At 41.9% G+C, this 19,647-nt stretch overlaps 1 protein-coding gene across 9 annotated transcripts in view; it reads right to left on the bottom strand.

The window, feature by feature from the left end:
* The window catches only part of LOC121868777 (bis(5'-adenosyl)-triphosphatase ENPP4-like), an 88,705-nt gene that overhangs the window by 31,675 nt on the left and 37,383 nt on the right, over positions 1–19,647 (bottom strand). For 8 of the 9 annotated variants that reach the window (XR_006089447.1, XM_042369672.1, XM_042369677.1 and 5 more), the window contains 2 exons: positions 16,059–16,257; positions 12,045–12,254 (listed from right to left, as the gene is read on the bottom strand). Coding sequence is in view for 8 of the 9 variants with exons in the window: in XM_042369672.1 (XP_042225606.1) it covers positions 12,045–12,254; positions 16,059–16,257 (409 nt within the window). In the remaining variant the exon portion in view is untranslated. The remainder of the gene's footprint in view (positions 1–12,044; positions 12,255–16,058; positions 16,258–19,647) is intronic. The other variant, XM_042369676.1, reaches the window with a different exon arrangement.

Consider the following 19,647-nt stretch of genomic DNA (forward strand, 5'->3'; position numbering starts at 1 on the left):
CCACTTAACACTGAAAAATATAATATAAAATTGTAAAAATTGTAAAAAAGTGCATAAATATGCATCTAAACCCCTGAAATAAAGAATATCATTAATACTTGTAATAAAAGACAATAAATTATTAAAAAAAAAAAAAATTTTAAATAATGTTCGTTGTAGGAGTTTCGTTCGTCATAGCATTCTCAATCTTATAGGTAAAACCGTTCGTTATAGGAATATTAGTAGTAGGATCCGTTTGTTATAGCATACCCCACTGTACTTATATACTGGAACTGTTGGAATTCAATCTGTTCCCACCTGTGAAAATGTTGCCCAAAGTGGTTCACAAACTCAGATCCTTCCAAGGCAAGGTCCACTTAATTGCACCATATTGGATCCTACAACCTTGGTGCCTGGATCTGTTGGACTGGTGCCCACATCCACTACAATTTATTTTATTTTATTATTTTTTTTTTTACGTGGCCTCCAGCCTCCCCCAATAGCCACACCTTCGCCGTTATTTTATTACCTAAATATTAAATATCCTAACACATAAGTAGCTATCCTATCTGTGTTGAATTAGTTGAGCCGCATGTCTATGCGGCATTCAGTGACTGTAGCCTCATAGTCAATATCTGCAGCTGTTGTAGGCTTTGGGGCAGAAGCCCTCGTTCCCGAGGCAGAGCAAAGCCGGCCGAAGGAGAGAGAAAGACAGTCGACATCTCATCCAGGCTGTAACATAGCTTCTGGGCTGCTGCTTCTGTTCGGAGATCACCTCCGCGAGTCTGGCCTAGAAACATCTTGCACTTGGTCCCATCCCCCCAGAGGTTGTGAACACTAGGGGAGTGAAGCTGCCTTGTTCAACGTTCTGAATTCTCTCCCCATATGCCCTTATCTTGTCGTTCTTGCTCCTCCAGTGTGCCACACCGAGAGCTAAGTTACGGTAACATGCGGCCATGGGATAAAAAATCCTGATGTCGAAGAAGGCTTGATGTCCCTGCGTCCAGAATCCTCGAGCACTGACATCCACACGGGCTTCGTTGGATGTGTTTGAAGTCCTATGATGGAAAATCTCACTGTCCAATGGAAGAAGGGTCGATTCTACCATAACATCACGGCATATTTCCTTCAACATATTTGCTGTGAGATCCCTTACTTCGTCATGCCTCATGCAGATGAAGCCACCTTTCTTGCACACCATGGCATGATCCACGTCAGAGGTAGAGCCACACACGCATTGGGAGGGCAAACCTTCTACTGGCCAACCATACTTTAGAGCAGTGGCATCTGTAAATTCTTGTTTATTGAGACTTAAACCATTTGCCCTTATCGGTAACGTAGTTAACCAGTTCGAAGCGCCCACCTCCCGAGCTGTAGCTACCTTTTTTTCAAGTTTTCTGGTACCTGCAGCAACAGTTGCTGCAGCTTATCATTTTGGCAGTGCTGTCGTTCTGTCGTAATGAACCTACGAATCTTGTTTACCTCACTGGTATCCACCTCCCTTGTTGCGTTCTGGGCTATTATGTGGTCCGTCAGGGCTGCCGTGAGCTTAACTGAATTTTGATGTTCGGTGGCAGCAATCTACTCTGGATTGGTTAGTCCCATACCTCCAAGTCTTGATGGAAGTCCAAGAAGTGATCTTTCTGCTGGGGTTAAGAGGGGGTGTTTCACTAATTTGGGAATGAAATTGACAGATAGCTTCTTCCAGAGGGTGGAGGAGGGGTCCGATATCAGGGATAGTACGATCAGGTAGTTCCAACGATGCTTGACTCTATAGGTGAATGCAGCAAAAGCCGCATGTGGCTCTGTGTTAGCAATCTCAGACGGAGATGTCTAGACCAGGTACTGCATTCTCAGTTCGAGATATTCTTGGCACTTCACGCTTGGAGTTTCTCAAAAGAAGTATAAATAGATTGTTGGGTAATTCCAATATAGTTAATCAAGTAATAGCAGGTCATAGACCCCAAACTTCTATGCAATATGAGAAAGTTGGAAACTTTTTCAACAATTTATCAAGTTAACGACTCCAGACACATTGTCGGAACAGTGGCGTTAGAATTTTTAGAATTTCTGTTCAGAGTTAAAGACCTTCAAGGATCGACAATTGCATCTTATAAATCGGCATTGGTTGACCCTTTGGCATGGGGTTTTAATATTACTTTGAACCCAAGGATTTATCAAATGCTCAGATCGTCCTTTTTAATTTAGAGACCCCCCTCGGCCTAAGAGAATCCCACCTTGATCTCTAGAAAAAGTTACTAAATTTCTTATGGGGCCTAATTACAATATAAATTTGAACCAGGACAGATTGCTCCAGAAGGCAGCCTTCCTTCTAGCAATAGCAACAGGTATGAGAATCAGTGAACTGATTTCAATTTCCAATAATACATCATTATTGGTATTTTCTGAGGAAGATGTCACCCTTTTTCTTACGGAGATCCTAAGAAAAAATGAGAGAGAGGATTTTCAAGCTCAACCTATTAGAATAAAATGACTAATGGATGAGACAAGGGTTCCTCATATATTGTGCCCAGTTAAAAATCTTCAGAAATGGTTAACCAGATCCCTAATTGAGGCCCCTATGTATTCTCATCACAGGATGGTAAGAAATTGTCTCCTAGTCAAATGACAAAATATTTATCTCAGTTAGTGAATCAAGCAAACCCTGGCAAGAAATTTTTGGCACATGACACCAGGAAATATGCAGGGTTTGTGCCTGTCTGCGGCATATGAGCCTCAGTCAGATCAAAGAAGTGGGCTTTTGGAGATCTTCAAAAATTTTTAAAAACAACTATCTTCATCTATCTCTGAAAGATGCTTCACATGTGGTGGTACTGAGGTCCCCTTCCCCACCTAGTCAATCTCCAGAACCAGGACCTTCTTCCTCATCAGAATAAAGTGAGTATCCTCATTGAGATATGTAAATTAAAATTTTACCTTCCAGTAAATGTTCCTAATATTTGAAAATATTCCAAACGGTTTATAATCATATTCTGGACCTAAGCTAGTGGAGCCTTGTATGCAACAACACCTCCCTCTCCACTTCCTGCTCGGGTATTCAAAGAGAGGCGTCGCATTCTGGATTGAAGAAAAATAATTTTTTTTTTCTAAAAAACAGTTTTTGTGATATACAGTGATCCCTCGGTTAACGAGCGCCTCGGTTAATGAAATTTCAGTTAACGAATTACCTTCCATAAGATTCTTTACTTCGGTTAACGAGCAATCCCTCGATTAACAAATTCCTTAGAGCGCCCCTCAACATGTTTTCGCTTGCTCACTAGCTGTTGTATTAGTCCGCCAATGCAGCAATCGGTTCTAGAGCTTAAATTCCTTACTATTTTAGTAAATATCAAGAAGTTTGTACTATTCAATAATTTTAAAAGTCTTATATTAAAAATTTTAGTCATTTTAACAATTATTTAACATAAGTGAAGTACAGGGAAACTAGTTTTTAGCACGCCAAACAGCCACTCAACACACCATACAGGCGTCAGTCTCTGTGTCTTTTCAGTGGAGGTAACATCTTGCTTCAGACTCTCCAACATAAACTATTTTTTCCATTTTTACAATGAAATTATTGGTCATTTTGAAATTTATTTTACATATTGATGATATATAATGCAGTGCAGTGTTGATTTAAAGAAAATATTCTTTATTTACAGCAATTAAACTCAAAATTTTAGTGTTGATATTGTTTTTGAATCCAACATGGGTCCCAAGAAATCAAGATAAGCGATTTCAATCCAGGTGAAACAGAAAATTATTAGGAAACATGAAGAAGGCATCAGAACAAATGTGTTTAGCAAAGAATATGGCATGTCGACATCAACTGTGTCGACAATTCTTTCACAGAAAGACAAATTCAAGGAAATGAAAGTGAGAGACAAATCTACCAGAGTGTTTAAAGGTAGATCCATAATATCAGAAACAGAGGTTACTTCTCATTTGGATTAGGGAAAAACAAATGAAAGGTGATTCAGTTTCGACCAAATTTATTTGTGAAAGAGCCAGGGAGATTTACGAACATTTAAAGGCAGATCAACCTGGTTCTTCAGGCACAGAGTTTGAAGAGTTTAGAGCCAGCAAGGGCTGATTCAAAAAATTTAAGAAAAGAAGTGACATTTTTAGTGTTATTAGGCATAGTGAGGCTGCCAGTGCTGATAAGGAAGGAGCAGCAAAATTTTTAGTGGACTTTAAAGAACTGGTGGATGAAGAAAATTATCTTCCACAGCAAGTGTTCAATGTGGACGAAACGGGGCTGTTCTGGAAAAAATGCCCAAAAGGACATTCATCACCAGAGATGAAGCCTCTTTGCCTGGGCATAAACCCACGAAAAACCGTCTCACTCTATTGCTTGGTGCCAATGCTTCAGGGGATTTCAGACTGAAGCCCATGCTTGTCTACCACTCAGAAAACCCCAGGGTGTTCAAGCAACAAAATGTGGTAAGAGGACGGCTTGGAGTTTATTGGAAGTCCAACCGTAAGGCATGGGTGACAAGACAGCTCTTTAATGAATGGGCAGTTGAGGTGTTTTGCCCTTCTGTGAAGAGCTTCCTAACCACCAATAAACTTCCTTTAAAGGCTCTTCTCCTTATGGATAATGCCCCTGGTCATGACCCTCAACTTGCCAACACTTTGACTTTGTCAAAGTGTTGTTTTGCCTCCCAACACTACATCAATCATACAGCCAATGGACCAGAATGTGATCAGCAAATTTAAGAAGCTGTACATGAAGAAAATGTTCAGGTGTCATCAGGCAACTTCCACTGATCCTGAACTAACACTGGCACAGTTCTGGAAGACAATTTAACATCATGGAGGCTGTAAAATTGATTGTGTCCTCATGGCAAGAAGTCTCCACTAGATCCCTCAATTCTGCATGGAAAGCACTGTGGCCATCAGTAGTGCATGATTTTGAGGGATTTGAGGAAGAAGTAGAGTTGGACAAGGAGATTGTGTCCATTGGTCAGTCACTGGGCCTTGAAGTGGAGGAAGATGATGTAGAAGAGCTTGTGATGTCTCATGAGCAGGAACTTACTCCTGAAGACTTGCAGCAACTGGACGAGATATTAGAGGCTGACAGTGGTGAGGAGGTAAAGGAAAGTGATGACCATATGTCTACTTCAGATTTGAAAGATGTTGTTCACTACTGGGAGAAGTTCAGGAAACTGGCTTCAAGGCACCCTAATATGGAAAAAGCAGAACTTGCTTTGTATAATGTTGAGGATACAATGGTCTCCTTCTTCAAACATCAGTTAATGATGAGGAGGAGAGATGCCCCACAAACAAATATTGACAGTTTCTTCAGTAAAAGGCAGTGGGAAAAAGATGCTAAACTCAGCCTTCCACTTCAAGAAGGAGAGAGGATGTTCCTGCTGGAAAATCTGTCAGTCCAGAGGTTCCTGACATTTTCATGGAAGGTGACTCACCTTCCAAGAAGCAGTAAAATGCTTCTCCTCCACCTCCACCTCCACTTCCTTCTTTTCTCCCTTCTCCTCCTCCACCTCCCACTTCAAATTCACATCAGCATCATCATCCAGGCGCCTTCTACATAACACCTCAAAGTAAGTGTACTTTATTTCCTTTTTTGTTGACTTTATGCAATTTTCGGTAAGCTGGAACCAATTACCCAAAAACCCATTGAAACAATGGTTTCGGTTAACGAATTTTTCGGTTAACGAGCAACCTTCTGGAACAAATTGGGCTTGTTAACCGAGGGACCACTATAGTCCAGAATGCGGCGCCGATAACCCACCCATCTCCACCCCTCAAGAGTTGACATTTGTTTACTGCTCGCTCTCGGGCAAGAGATGACGGTGGCAGTGTGTGTGGTGGAAGATGCGGGAGTGGGTTTTGAGAATTGCTATGAAATGCCAGGTAGTGACGTGTCCTCCTAATATTATGTTTTAAGTTATTATTAGATGTTTTAATTGCCAGTATGATGGCCTGGCGAATTATTGCTAGGCATAAACATACCTAGATATAAGCTAGGCATCGCATTCTGGACTACAGTAATACCCCGCTTTACGTGGTTCTCGTTTACGAGTTTCCACATTTACGCGGTACCCCGCCAGAACCGGAATTCCCACTTTACGCGATGCATCTACTCATATACGCGGAGAGCTGCTGGCGGTCCTGCTGTGCCGCCATTTTTGGATTCAAACCTCCAGCCATCTCCCGCCATCCCGCCATGTTGAGCACGCTGCGCGAGTAGGTTGCGCAGTGGATGCCTCTGTTGAGTTATTGCTGACGTCATATGACGTATCGGACTGTGATTGGGCCAAGCATCCTTACCTCCCTCCGCCGCTAGCTGTGATTGGTTTAATAATAATAATAATAATAATAAACGGTTTATTAATAGAGTTGCAGCCGGTGGATGAAAATATACACTTACATTTAATTTAGACATAATGATATAATATGCATTGAATACATTTACAGGGCTGTGCAGTACATAAATCAGGAGTTGTGTATTATTTTAACAATAGATGGGATGGTGCTGTTCTTATATTTATCGGTGCGTGTTCTTATGGGCTGAATTTTGTTGTAGTGGCGGACTGCGCGAGTTGGGTGGGGTGCTGCAGGTGGCAGGAGGTGGCGATGACGAGGGTGGTGCAGTAGTCCACTGCCAAACCTATCCAGTGCTTGGTGGTGGAGGTCACTGAGGGATGGCATTTCCAGGGTGGAGAGAGCGTTGATGTAGCCGGAGTATTGTGCATCGAGCATGATTCTGCATGCCTTTTTCTGTACCTTCTCTAGCTGACGTTGTTGGGTGGAGTTGAGAGAAGACGACCAGGCTGGTGACGCATACGTTAGTTTGGGGAGAATAAAGGTGTTGTAGATGGTCCTCAGCTCTGGCGTGGGTGTCCCAAGTGGCCTAAGTCTTCGTAGCATGTAGAGACGGTACGAGGCTGCCTTGACTGTGTTACTTACATGGGCCTTCCAGTCAAGTTTGTTGTCTATAGTTACACCCAGGAGTTTGGCAGACTGCACCAGCTGGAGAGGATGGGCACCCACTGTGACTGCTGGGGCTTGCACTGGGGTGGTGGCGGTATTGATGTGCATGACTACGGTTTTGGTGTGGTTGATGGTGACCTTGTTCTCCGTAGTCCATGCCTGTAGCCTGTCCAGGGTGCCTTGGAGCGATAAGTAGTCTGGTGCGGTGTTGTCCACTAAAACCCCCACAGTGCAGTCATCCACGTACTTCCACTTGTGAGGAGTGTCCGATAGAGCGTCTTTAATCAGGATGAGTAAGCACAGTGGTCCCATCTTGGTCCCCTGGGGAACACCGCAGGTGAGGTGTTGGAATGTAGAGACCAAGCCCTGATACGTCACTGCTTGGCGACGTCCACTCAAGAAATCAGTGAGCCATGAGACCAGGTTGGTGGGCAGCCCAAGTGCAATAGCCTTGTTGATAACAGTGCAGTGATCAACAAGGTCACTGGCAACGGCCAGTGTAATGTAATATGACGTGCCCTGCAGCGGAAGGGATGAAGCCGCTTGACCTAGCCGTGTCAGTTTCACCCCTCCCGGCCACACCATGTATACCGGTATCTATTGTTCCATATGAATGGCTGCCACCAGACCACCACCACCACAGAAAAACCTTGCATTACCTGGACCCAGCCGCCCTAAGCCAAAGAAAATACGACGTGCCCAAAGCTACGATGTGTACAAGATTATGCAAGAGTTGGAGAAAGGAACAAGACAAGTTGATTTGGCGCGCCAGCATGGGGTGTACGAATCTACGATCCAGACGATAAAGAAGGATGCAGCCAAGATAAAAGAACACATGAACATCACAAAGTCTTCAGGTGCTTCAATGATCAAGTATTGCCAGAACAAGGTGCTTCTCAAGGCGGAGAATTTACTTATGAGCTACTTAATTCGTCAGGCAAGACAGAACATGGCGGTCGACACGCGGTCAGTTCAGGAGTACGCACGTGAACTGTACGCAGCAGTGTCACCTAAGATGGGAATTGCAGAGCCCAAACCCTTCAATGCTTTCTCTGGGTGGCTGCACAGGTTTAAGAAGAGGAACAAGATCACCAACATTAACATTGGTGGTGAAGAAGCGAGTGCTGAAAGTGTTGCGGTTAGGGATTTTCCTCCGTACTTACGTGAGATTATGGAGGAAGGACAGTACACCAACGACCAGGTGTTCAACATGGACGAATCCGGTCTGTTTTGGAAAAAGCTACCTTCCAAGACCTTCGGTGTCCAGTCTGCCAGCAAGTGTCGGGGCCAGAAGTTACAGAAGGAGCGCATCACCGTCCTCTTTACCACCAATGCCTCCGGTTCCTGTAAACTCAAGTTATCGGTGATCCACACAGCCCGCAAGCCACACGCCTACAAGAACATGGACATGACCACGCTAAATGTCCACTGGCTGACCGCACATATGGCGTAGATGTTCTCTGCTCTGTCCCTCTCCTGGTTTGATGACTGTTTCGTTCCCGAGGTGAAGAAATTCTGTGATCAACAGAATGTTCCATTCAAGATTTTGTTGCTCCTTGACAACGCACCAGGACACTCAACCCTACTGTTGGATCGTCACCCCAACGTAAAAGTGGTCTTCCTTCCTCCCAACACTACGTCATTAATCCAGCCCATGGACCAGGAGTTGATATGCAACGTCAAGGCTGCATTCTCTGCAAAGAAGTTTAAGCTCCTGAACGACTGTACCAACACCAAGGATGAGTTGCGTAACCTGGGTGACACCGATAGCAAGAGCAACGAAGATGAGGAACAACAGTTGGCAGAGCAAGAAGTTCTCGTCAAACACTTTTGGAGGAAATTTAACGTCAAGAAAGCTGTGGATTTCTTGGTGGAGGCATGGGATCACCTATCTGTAGCAACGGTTCATCACGCACGGAGACATGTGTTGCAAGGTATCCCAGGTGGGAGGCAGAGTCAACCTGTGACTGGTGAGGTTCAGACTGTTGCAGTAGCAGTGGACCTGGCCAGAGAAGCTGCACAGAGTGTTCCAGCTGCAGGCTTCTCTGAGACCACCAACGAAGACATCCTGAAGGTGATCAGGGATCCTGAGGTGACTGCCGACGAGATGTTAGAAGACGATCACGTCAGTGAAGAGGCAGGTGGTGCGTCATCCCGAGAAGAACACAATTTAACGCATGGTAATGTAAGGGGTGCCATCGAGTGTGCAGAGAAACTGAAGCTCCTCCTTTCCAACGACCCTAACGATAGCTGGTATGAAGTCTTCACTACCCAGCTGTTGCAGACTATGGAGCCATACATCAAGGTGTATCACAACAACATCAACACTAGCCGTCAACAAAGCATTACCAAGCTCTTTGCCCGCAACCCACCACAGCCAGCCCAATCCAGTGATAGTGACAGAGAAAGAGACAGTGATGGTGACTTTGAAGGATTTGTCAGGGAGGCCCTGACAAATGTGGATGACAGTGATGGTGACTCGCCTGTGGGCCAGTAGTCTGCCCTCTGCCTCGGAACCAGCCGCCATTCCCATACGCCGACCCACCTCTTCTACTAACGTTAGTGTTAAACCTAACCTTGATTTTTCCTAACATAACCTAACCTTAAGTAAGTGTTAAACCTTGATTTTTCCTAACATAACCTAACCTTAGGTAAGTGTTAAACCTTGATTTTTCTTTTACCTGGTACAGTATATTATTCTCTTATTGATATTTCTCTTCTATATTATGTGTGTGTGCATACCATCATAAAGCCAAGATGTTATCTTTACTAAAACGTACGTATTGTGTCGGGAAAAAGTGCAGTTTGGGGGTCGGCCCAGTCTCTATATCAATTAATCCCATATGTTCTGTTGTTCCGTTTACGTGTTGCCCGTTTTAAGCGGGCCTCCACAGGTTCACTTGACCTCATAAAGCGGGGTATTACTGTACAGTAAAACCTCGATTAACCGACTTTCAGATTAACCGTCAATCCCGAACCCCTAAAAAAAAAAAATAATAATTTTTACGGGGATTAGCCCACCCGGGCACAGGTCACTGACCCACATCGGGGCCTGGGGGGCGATAATGTAATAATATTAATAATGATAATGCTAATAATAATAATAATAGTAATAAAGAACCATAAAGAAATGCAAAAATGAAAAAAAAAATCAAGAGTGAGAAACAATGTATCTGTATGTATGTTGTGTTGTCAATAGTAAGAGAAACATTTGAGACCCTGCAATTGTGTGTAAATGAGGCAGAAAGTCAGATTAGCAACCTGGGACTTGGTCACAATTTTCGTGATGACATATGTTCTTTGACTTTTTCATTTTTTATTCACGGTTTCTGTGCTGGTTCATATTTATTTACTAAAGTGGTTAATGTTTTAAAGCAAATTCTATTAAAATATGAATGGCAAATGAACAAAAATGAAGAGGGACTTAATTGAGGTAGGTTAGGGAAAGGTATTTTGAAAATGTATGTTTTATTTCCGTAGACTGTATGTACTATTAACCGACCTTTTCGATTATCCGTCAGCCCCTTCCCCCCCCATATGTGGTCGGTTAATCGAGGTTTTACTGTATATCACAAAAACTGGTTTTTAGAAAAGTTGATTTTCTTTTCACAATTTAACCCCGCACGCCGGGGGGGGGGGGGGTTTACTGCCAGCAGCGCCCTAACCCGGGGCTTAAGGGTTAACTAACGGTTCGGTTAACGAATTATCTTTCATAATAATCTTCAATTCGGTTACCCGGTAATGAACAAAAATTTGATTAACGAAATCCTTATGAACATCACGTCTTGTTGTGAGCATCAGCTGATCAGCTGATGGGCTAGTCTGCCAATTCAGTAATCTGTTCTATGTTTACATTCGTTTCCAGTGGAGTAAATATCAATAAAGTTGTGCTCTTTAATATTTTTGCATTTTTTATATTAAAATTATTAGTCATTTTAACATTTATTTAACATATTGATAATATATGCAATACAGGGAACTTGTTTTTTGTGTGCCCATCAGCAGCTTGAGTCAGCCACAAGGCATCAGTTGGGCTCTGTTGACAATAGAGTGAGCATCTATTTTATTGGTGTCTTGAAAATTTTTGCATTTTTCATTAAAATTATTGGTAATTCTGAAATTTAGTTTACATATTGATAATATATAGAGCAGTGGTGCAGTGTTGATTTAAATAAAATAATCTTGAATTACACCTAGTGAACTTAAAATTTTATTGGTGAAATGACGGCATCAAGCATGGGTCCCCTGAGAGGTGATTTCTCCTCCATCCCCACTTCCTTCTCTTCTCCCTTCTCCTCCACCCCCACTTCTAATTCCCATCATCATCATCAACCAGGAACCTTCTACATATACACCTCAAAGTAAGTGTACTTAACTGCATTTTTTTTTACTTTGTATGTACTTTTTGGTGAGCTGGAACCAATTACCCAATATCCCATTGAAACAATGGATTCGGTTAACGAAATTTTCGGTTAACGAACGACCCTCTGGAACGAATTGTGTTCGTTAACCAAGGGACCACTGTATAGGACTCCCCTACTTACAAAATAGTTAGGTTCCTGAGGTCTGCTTGTAAGTCCATTTGTTCGTAAGTCCAACATTACTCTTGTCAATACTGAATACTGTATACAGCATTGTAAAAAATGGTTGTTGAGACAGCTATACCCCAATAATACTCGACAGTATTTCTTACCAGCCTTAAACGGTATTTTGATGCCTTCACTAAGAAGGCTTTGTATATAAATCTGAACTAAAAGCTACGGTAAGACATTGTTTTCATTAGTAAAGCTAGTTGTATGGTGATAATTATTGTAAAATTGTGAGTCTGTGGGTCCACATTGGTTCATGTTCAGCATGTCACTTGAATCTGCTAACCTTTGGCTGCCTTTGTACATTCTAATGTATTCCCACACTAGTGTTTTTTACAGTAAAGAAAGTGTCAAGATCTTATTCAGAAGGTCTGCTTCAGAATGCCATAAGAGGTTTCTTTAAATTCCCATTGATCACCTGGAAAGACCAAAAAGTGAAGAAATTGACTTGTTGAGAGTGAATCCCCCAGCATATTTGCATCTCAAGAAAACAGACTGAGAGATGGAAACAGTACTTACAATCTGAGAGTCCACTGTTCTTAATTCCTTCAATATACTTCTTAAAATCTTGAAAGACATAGCCCTCTTCAGCAAGTAGAGTAATTTCACTGATGCGTGTGTTGTTTGTGAAATGCCAAGACTTTAGCTTATCATCACTGTTTAAGTATACCATGTACTTCTCTGTTTTTATTCTCTTCATCAAATGTGAATATACCACCTTGAAATTTTCTGTAAAAATAAGAAATATTCTTGAGTCATAAAATACTGCTGATAAAGCAGAAAATTTACACGCACATCAGATATGTAGTGACTTTGTAATGAGAAATCATGATCAGCAATTGAGAAGTACTTATTTACCATACTGTATTTCTTTATTTTCTGTATGAACAAAATTTATTATGGAAACAGCCTTATTCTATTCACTTACGGGATTAGCTCCGAGTGTAGATTGAGCGAGAACATTACTTATTCACTCAAACATATTGTTGTATTTCCACTGTTTATACAATTTACAACATACCACAGAATAATCAGTATTTCTTTAGGGTGTGGTAATCTATATAACTGGGCGAGGACAAACATCTTGACTCCATCGTGACCAAGATATGACTGTGTTATCAGCGGCATGAGTGGGAGGGTCACCCAGTGTAAACATCCCAAACTTGACCTTGCAACATGTGACATTTTTTGTGCACTGCATTCCAAATGCTCTGAATTCCAGAATGTATGTCACACTCCTCCACTTATCATTCAAGAATGTATGTTGCAGTTATCAAGTTAACATGTTGAACTCATGATTAAAGTTGTGGTCTACCTCTCACCCTCATGTTCACTACTATAAACATTCATCACCAAACTATCATTCACTATACATTCCACATGTCTAGACCAACTCAATATAAATGCATCTATGAATCTCTAGTGATATCCCCGTTAGCCGGAACAATTGGTTCAGAGCACTTCCGGGGATGAGAGATTTCTGACTTACCAGACGACTTTCTCAAATCCAGAAAAATTCCTTATCCCCGGAATCTTTTCCGGTTACTGTGAAAAGTTTCCGAGTGTCTAAACTAGACATCTTTCACAGACGGACACTTGCCCACTTCTCCAGAACGTTTCTGGGAGCTGTGGATGTTTTCCTCGAGTCTAAACTACCAGAATCCGTGAATGCAGTTCTAATTTAAATTAGAAAATCCATTTCTTTACTATAATAATCCAGAATAGTTTATCTAAAAGTATGGTTACAACAAAGACTGGTACTTTCCACTCCCATGGAGCTGTGGGGGATTAGTGGTCTCATATTGCTGACCTTCTGATGGAATGTCAGGTCACCCTTTCTTGGGTGGGGGATTAGTGGGTTCATGACCTGAAGATGTCTTGAATAAACATGAAACCTAAAATATTTTTAGGGAGATTGTGATAAGTTTAAGTATAAATGAGCAAAGTTGTATCCCTTCAACATTACATTACATAACAATTTAAAATATGGAGTGAGAAAGCAGAAAGTTATGGCCCAGTCATGTTAATATTGTTATTATTATCCACTTTGTATCTGTGTTCTTCTGGCTAAATAAACTGTTTCAATATCAAAGTAAGTGGTGGTGGTGGTATGAGGAGGGGGTGACCTGGGGAAGAGACCTTGGGGAGGGAAGAGACCTTGGGGGGACCTGGAGAAGAGACCTTGGGGAGGGAAGAGACCTTGGGGGGACTGACTGACTGAACACCCCCCAAAAAGGTTCATCTCTAACACGCCCACTCTCCCACCCCTGCCATTCCTACTGTAACTCAAATTTTACTCTCTTGTTTTTAATAGCTTATAAAGATATGTTACTGTAATAATCTGTGCTTATTAATACCTGTATCCTTCATATACAGTACCATACTTATTTTTACAATGTACCAGTACTGTAATGATTAAATAAAAAAGTGAGGATTTTGGAAATGGCTAAGCCTATCCGCCACCCACTCTCCTTCCTGTGGAGGGGTCTGGGTGAAACAATTGCCGTATTATTCAGCTTGTCATGTAATTTTGATGTCATTGGTGAAAAGGGCAGTCTGCCATCCAGCCTCCCTCTTTCCCTGCCTGCCTCCCCCCTCCCTGCCTGCCCCCTGGCTCCCTCCAACTCACAGCGTCTCACACAAAAGACTTTAACTCTAGATACAGTGAGTTCTGCTATAACGCGTGTTTTGATAACGCGAATTTGCTCTAACGCGATTTATGAATTCGGAACAATATTTGTATAACGCGAACGCTTGTTTGCTATAACGCGATTTTTGCTTACTATTTCTCCAATTTTGTGGTATTAACTGTGATTATGGTAAAGAAGAATATCTCCAAAAAGCGTTCTGATGATAGAATTCCCGGTGATTATCGTAAAAGAAAGGATATAACACTTGAAGAGAAGCTCGATGTTATCAACCTCAAAATCACCCTTCTCCCCCATCAAGTTACATTCATATTTTTTCAAGGTAAAGTGTTACATTTACTGTATGATTTCATTATTAGATATGAATGTAACATTTATTTAGACTGTGCTATCCTTTGTGTTAGGCTAACTACTAAATTTTTTCGATTTCGAGTAATCTGCACCTAACCCTATTTTCTCCATAAGCCCTGTTATTTCTATTACGCGATTTTCTATAACACGATATTTTACAAGAACACAATTATCGCGTTATAGCAGAACTACCTGTACATATATATTTATGTGTGTGTGTTATGTTGTGGTGTTTGGGTATTAATTAATGAATAACAACTCTGCTTTGAAAGCATTTGAGGTGGATGTGGGATAGATCATTAGTGGGTCTCATGTTTTTGACCTGACCTGTGGTTATGTCACCCATTTTTTTTATAAGCTCTTCTTTTGTTTGCGGTAGAGGTGGTGTGTGGATTAGTGAATCCACACTCATTGTATATAAGCCTCTCTCAGTCCTTGTAAATTCAGTTGCCTCTGAAGATGTCTTGAATAAAGACAAAAGCTAAGGTGCTCCAGTATAGTTAGTTGACCAATAGGTAGTAATGAACAACATACACAGTGGCGGCAGGACACAGACTGTGCGGATGTAAACAAACCCGATGTGCCAATTGACGCTTGGCTCAGAATCTAAAGGAATCATACTCGATTTAGTGAAATAGTTTGATAAATCGAGCGACCATAACAGAAAGCTCGATTTAACAGAAATTTTTATTTAACGAACAGGAGTGTCTCGAATTAGTTCGTTAAATCGAGAAAATACAGTATATTACCCTATTTATTATCAAAATACATACGTACTGTATTGTTTTTAATGGGGATACTGTACAGTGATCTAATCAGATTTGATATAGGCCTAACGAGAGCTAATAGGTATGAGAGATGAGACTTGATAAGGGGATTGGCCATTGCATGATCACAAGTTTTTATTTATTCATTATATAGTACAGTATTTTCGTATGATCAGCCTATTATGGTGTATGTCTCATCATAAATAATATAACACAGTACACTATTAAATAATAGAGAAAATACAATATATAATTTGTATAATGATAAGAACATCTGTTGAAAAATGAACCAAATTGAACATCTGGTGGTAGCAGTTTCCTCACAAATTACCAATGAATGATTTACAGGAATAGAATAAGAACTACATTAAGATACAGTACAAAACAATGTTTGGGTACATAGCAGTGGAGAGGAGGTGGTGGCAAGTGGTGGTGGTGAAGGAGAGAACAACTCGCCACCTCCCGCTCGGCAGCCCACGATCCCTTTAAGAAGTCTACTTAAACAGCAGGATGTGTGACTGAAAACTGAAGGATGGTTGAGACTGGATCCCTATGGTCTAGTTAGATTACACAGAGCATGTAAAGAAGCATGGCAGCAATAGACTCTTGGGTATCACCTTCGACAATTGACTCACCAGTGCTCACCCCATTTTTAGTGGGTATGTGGGTCCTGGTAACCCTGAGACATCAACCTGCAAGCCTGATGACAAAACACATGAATAACCTGAGCTACTATGTTAACAACAATAAGTACATTAGCTTCTTACCAGGTGTTGTCCAGACTTGTAACATAGGAGAGTTTCCAGATGTGTTGTACAGGTCATGATCTACTATGGCATTCAGGTCAATTATGTTCTCTTCTTTAACAGCACTCATGCCATGGTCACTTAGAATAATCACATCTACAGTGTCCTTCAGTCCATGCAACTGAAGCATATGGTACAGATATCCGATATCTTCATCAATCTGTAACAGGCAGGTAATACACCTTTTCACAGATCCGTTGAGACATTGTTACATAACTATTTGACAAATTTCATAACCGAATGACAGAACACATATCGAATGACAATCTAAAATAACTGTTCGTTCATGCTAACGGAAGTGATTGACATAAGTTATGAAGTTGACAGACGTGAACAATAAACCGACAGTCTACATATAGTTTGAGAATGTAACAATTGGAGAATGACATACCACCAACAATTATTTTAGATTGTCATTCGATATGTGTTCTGTCATTCGGTTATGAAATTTGTCAAATAGTTATGAAACAATGTCTCAACGAATATGTGAAAAGGTGTACTGAAAAACACAATAATAATAATAATATAGCATGCCTGGACAATTCGCGGATTTTTAATTTGCAGATGACATCCTGGATGTACCCAAGAATGTCTAAGGGTACTTTTAAAGTTACTGGCTGTAATAAGTTATGCTACACTTGTACACTTGAACCCGTGACTTCTATCTCGTTATGTGTGTATGTACATATGTTATGTTTCTTATCATTTTGTTTTGTTTTGGGTTATATTGTATTAGTAATTTTCATTGTTCCCTTCACTTACTAGAATATTCTTTTGTTCTCTTCCAGATGCCATACTACTCTTGGTCAGTTATATTAACAATAAAGCCTAGAAAAAGGTCGACTCTAGTCTTCTTTCACCACAATTTATTGTTCACATAACTGAAACCGAGTCATAATAGGAGAAGTTCCTGGGGCCGGAAGGTCTGGATGCTATGCCAAACTCTCCCACCGCTTCAAAGGAGTGGTGCCACTGGTTTCGGACCTTCAACACGTTTCTCACCTCCATTTATGCTCTCGAGCCCTACAAGCTAGCCACTCTGCAATTTCGTCTCCCTATCTGTGTACGAATACATAGCCAACTGTGTCTCGTACGACGCCGCCATCCTGGTTCTGCAAGACTTGTACATAAAGCTGAAGAACGAAGTGTTCGCCCGTCATCTACTAGCTACCAGGAGGCAACACTCGGGCGAGAGTTTGGACAAATATTTACAGGAACTTTGTCAGCTCAGCAAAGACTGCAACTTCAAAGTTGTCACAGCAGAGGCGAACAGAGACGAGTATATCCGTGACGCTTTTATCAACGGTCTACTATCTCCTATGATCAGACAGCGTCTCTTAGAAAACAAGACTCTCGATTTGGCTACTGCATTCGACCAGGCTTGCGCGCTCGATCTAGCTCAAAGAAACTCCGAGTCCTATCTTCAGTCTGAGGCTCCTATGAACGCTGCCGCTGTTACTTCACCTGAGAAAATCGACAGCGATGACTCTCCCCTCTCAGCTGCCACTCAACAACCAAACTGTTATTTCTGTGGTGGAGCACGGCATAACCGACTTCAGTGTCCCGCGCGTGATTCAACTTGCCACAAATACAACAAGAAAGGCCATTTTGCGAAAGTATGCAGATCATCTCGTTACTCACCTGCTACTTCATCTTCCACTTGTGCGGTCTTATACTCTCCTACTTTGGCTGCAATATCTGCGACTTCCCCTGGCTGTCTCGCTCGATCTACCATATATGTGCTTGTTAATGACGATACAGCTACAGCCCTTGTTGATACCTGGAGCTCAAAATCGTTTGTATCAAACCGCTATATCCAGCAGAAGTCTCTGAAGTGTCATCCAGGGTCAGGTTACGTGTCTATGGCCTCATCTTCACTATCATCGCCAGAACTAGGTCACTGTACTGTAAACATTACCCTTAAGGGGAAACTCTATCCAGATACTCAACTAACTGTTCTTCCCGACCTATGCAGTGACGTTATTTTTGGTCAAGATTTCATGCGCCTACATAGTGGTGTTACTATTGATTTCGGTGGGCCTAAAGAGCACCTCATCATCGGAGATAATACAGTTGCTTGTAGCCTGACATCTGGTTTGGCCGATCCACCATCTCTCTTCTCTAATCTGACCTCCCCCTGTAAACCTGTTGCGACGAAGTCAAGATGATTTAGTCAAGCGGACAGGGCTTTCATCCAAGGTGAAGTCAATAAGATGTTGTGGGAAGGAATAATCAAACTCAGCACTTCACCGTGGAGGGCGCAAGTCCTCATCACCACTAATGAGCAGTACAAAAAGCGGCTTGTTGTCCACTACAGTCAAACCATCAACAGGTATACCCAGCTGGATGCTTATCCCTTGTCCAGGATAGACAACTTGGTCACTAACCTATCTCGTTACAAGATATTCAGCACTCTCGACCTTAAGAGTGAGTACAGTACAATCAGATCCCTATACGGGATATGGATAAGCCATTCACTGCCTTTGAGGCAAACGGTAAATTGTACCAGTTCCGTAGGGTCCCATTCGGAGTGACGAATGGCGTGGCTTGTTTCCAACGAACCATCCATGAATTCATACATAGAAACGAACTGCTGGGTACTTTCTCGTACATTGACAACAATACCATCGCCGGTTCGTCTCAACAGGAGCATGATGAAAATCTGTCCAGATTCCTTGAGGCAGCAAAGAAGTCAAAATTCACCTTCAATGAAGACAAATCTGTCTTCTCAGCAACGTCGATTGATTTGTTGGGCTTCACCATATCTCACGGTACTCTCAAACCAGACACCAATCGCTTGCGTCCTCTGAAGGAATTGCCACTTACGAAAGACTTACCTGCTCTACGACGCGTGATAGGACTCTTTTCATACTACTCTCAGTGGATCTCACACTTTTCCGACAAGGTCAGACCTTTGGTCAAGGCTCAGACATTCCCTCTCCAAGGGGAAGCAGTCTCCGCCTTCGAAAATCTTAAAGAGGAAATAGCAAGTGCGGTAGTCAGCTATATTGACGAGACGATTCCATTCGTAGTAGAAACTGACGCTTCCGACTCTTCCATCGCTGCCTCCCTGAATCAAGGCGGTAGACCAGTTGCATTCTTCTCGAGAACACTCTCAGACAGTGAGGGCAGACACTCTTCTGTTGAAAAAGAGACCTATGCTATCATTGAAGCAGTAAGGAAATGGAAACATTTCCTATCTGGCAGACACTTTACTCTCATCATTGATCAGTGATCTGTGTCCTTCATGTTCCACTCCAAGAAGATGGGAAAAATCAAGAACGACATGATCCAAAGATGGCAGGTCGAACTAGCCTGCTTCGACTGCCACATTGTCTATTGGCCAGGGACTGAAAACTCAACTGCTGATGCTTTATCGAGAGCCTTCCGTTCGGCTCCCAACCACAACAATCTGTCAGATCTCCATCAGCAGTTATATCATCCAGGAGTCACAAGGATGGCTCACTTCATCCGCATTCACAACTTACCATATTGTGTAGATGACGTCAAGAAGGTATGTGCTGAGTGCTCTACCTGTGCCAGGCTTAAA

This window comes from Homarus americanus, unplaced genomic scaffold (assembly GCF_018991925.1).
Source record: "Homarus americanus isolate GMGI-L3 unplaced genomic scaffold, GMGI_Hamer_2.0 scaffold30535, whole genome shotgun sequence".
NCBI classification, from domain to species: domain Eukaryota; kingdom Metazoa; phylum Arthropoda; class Malacostraca; order Decapoda; family Nephropidae; genus Homarus; species Homarus americanus.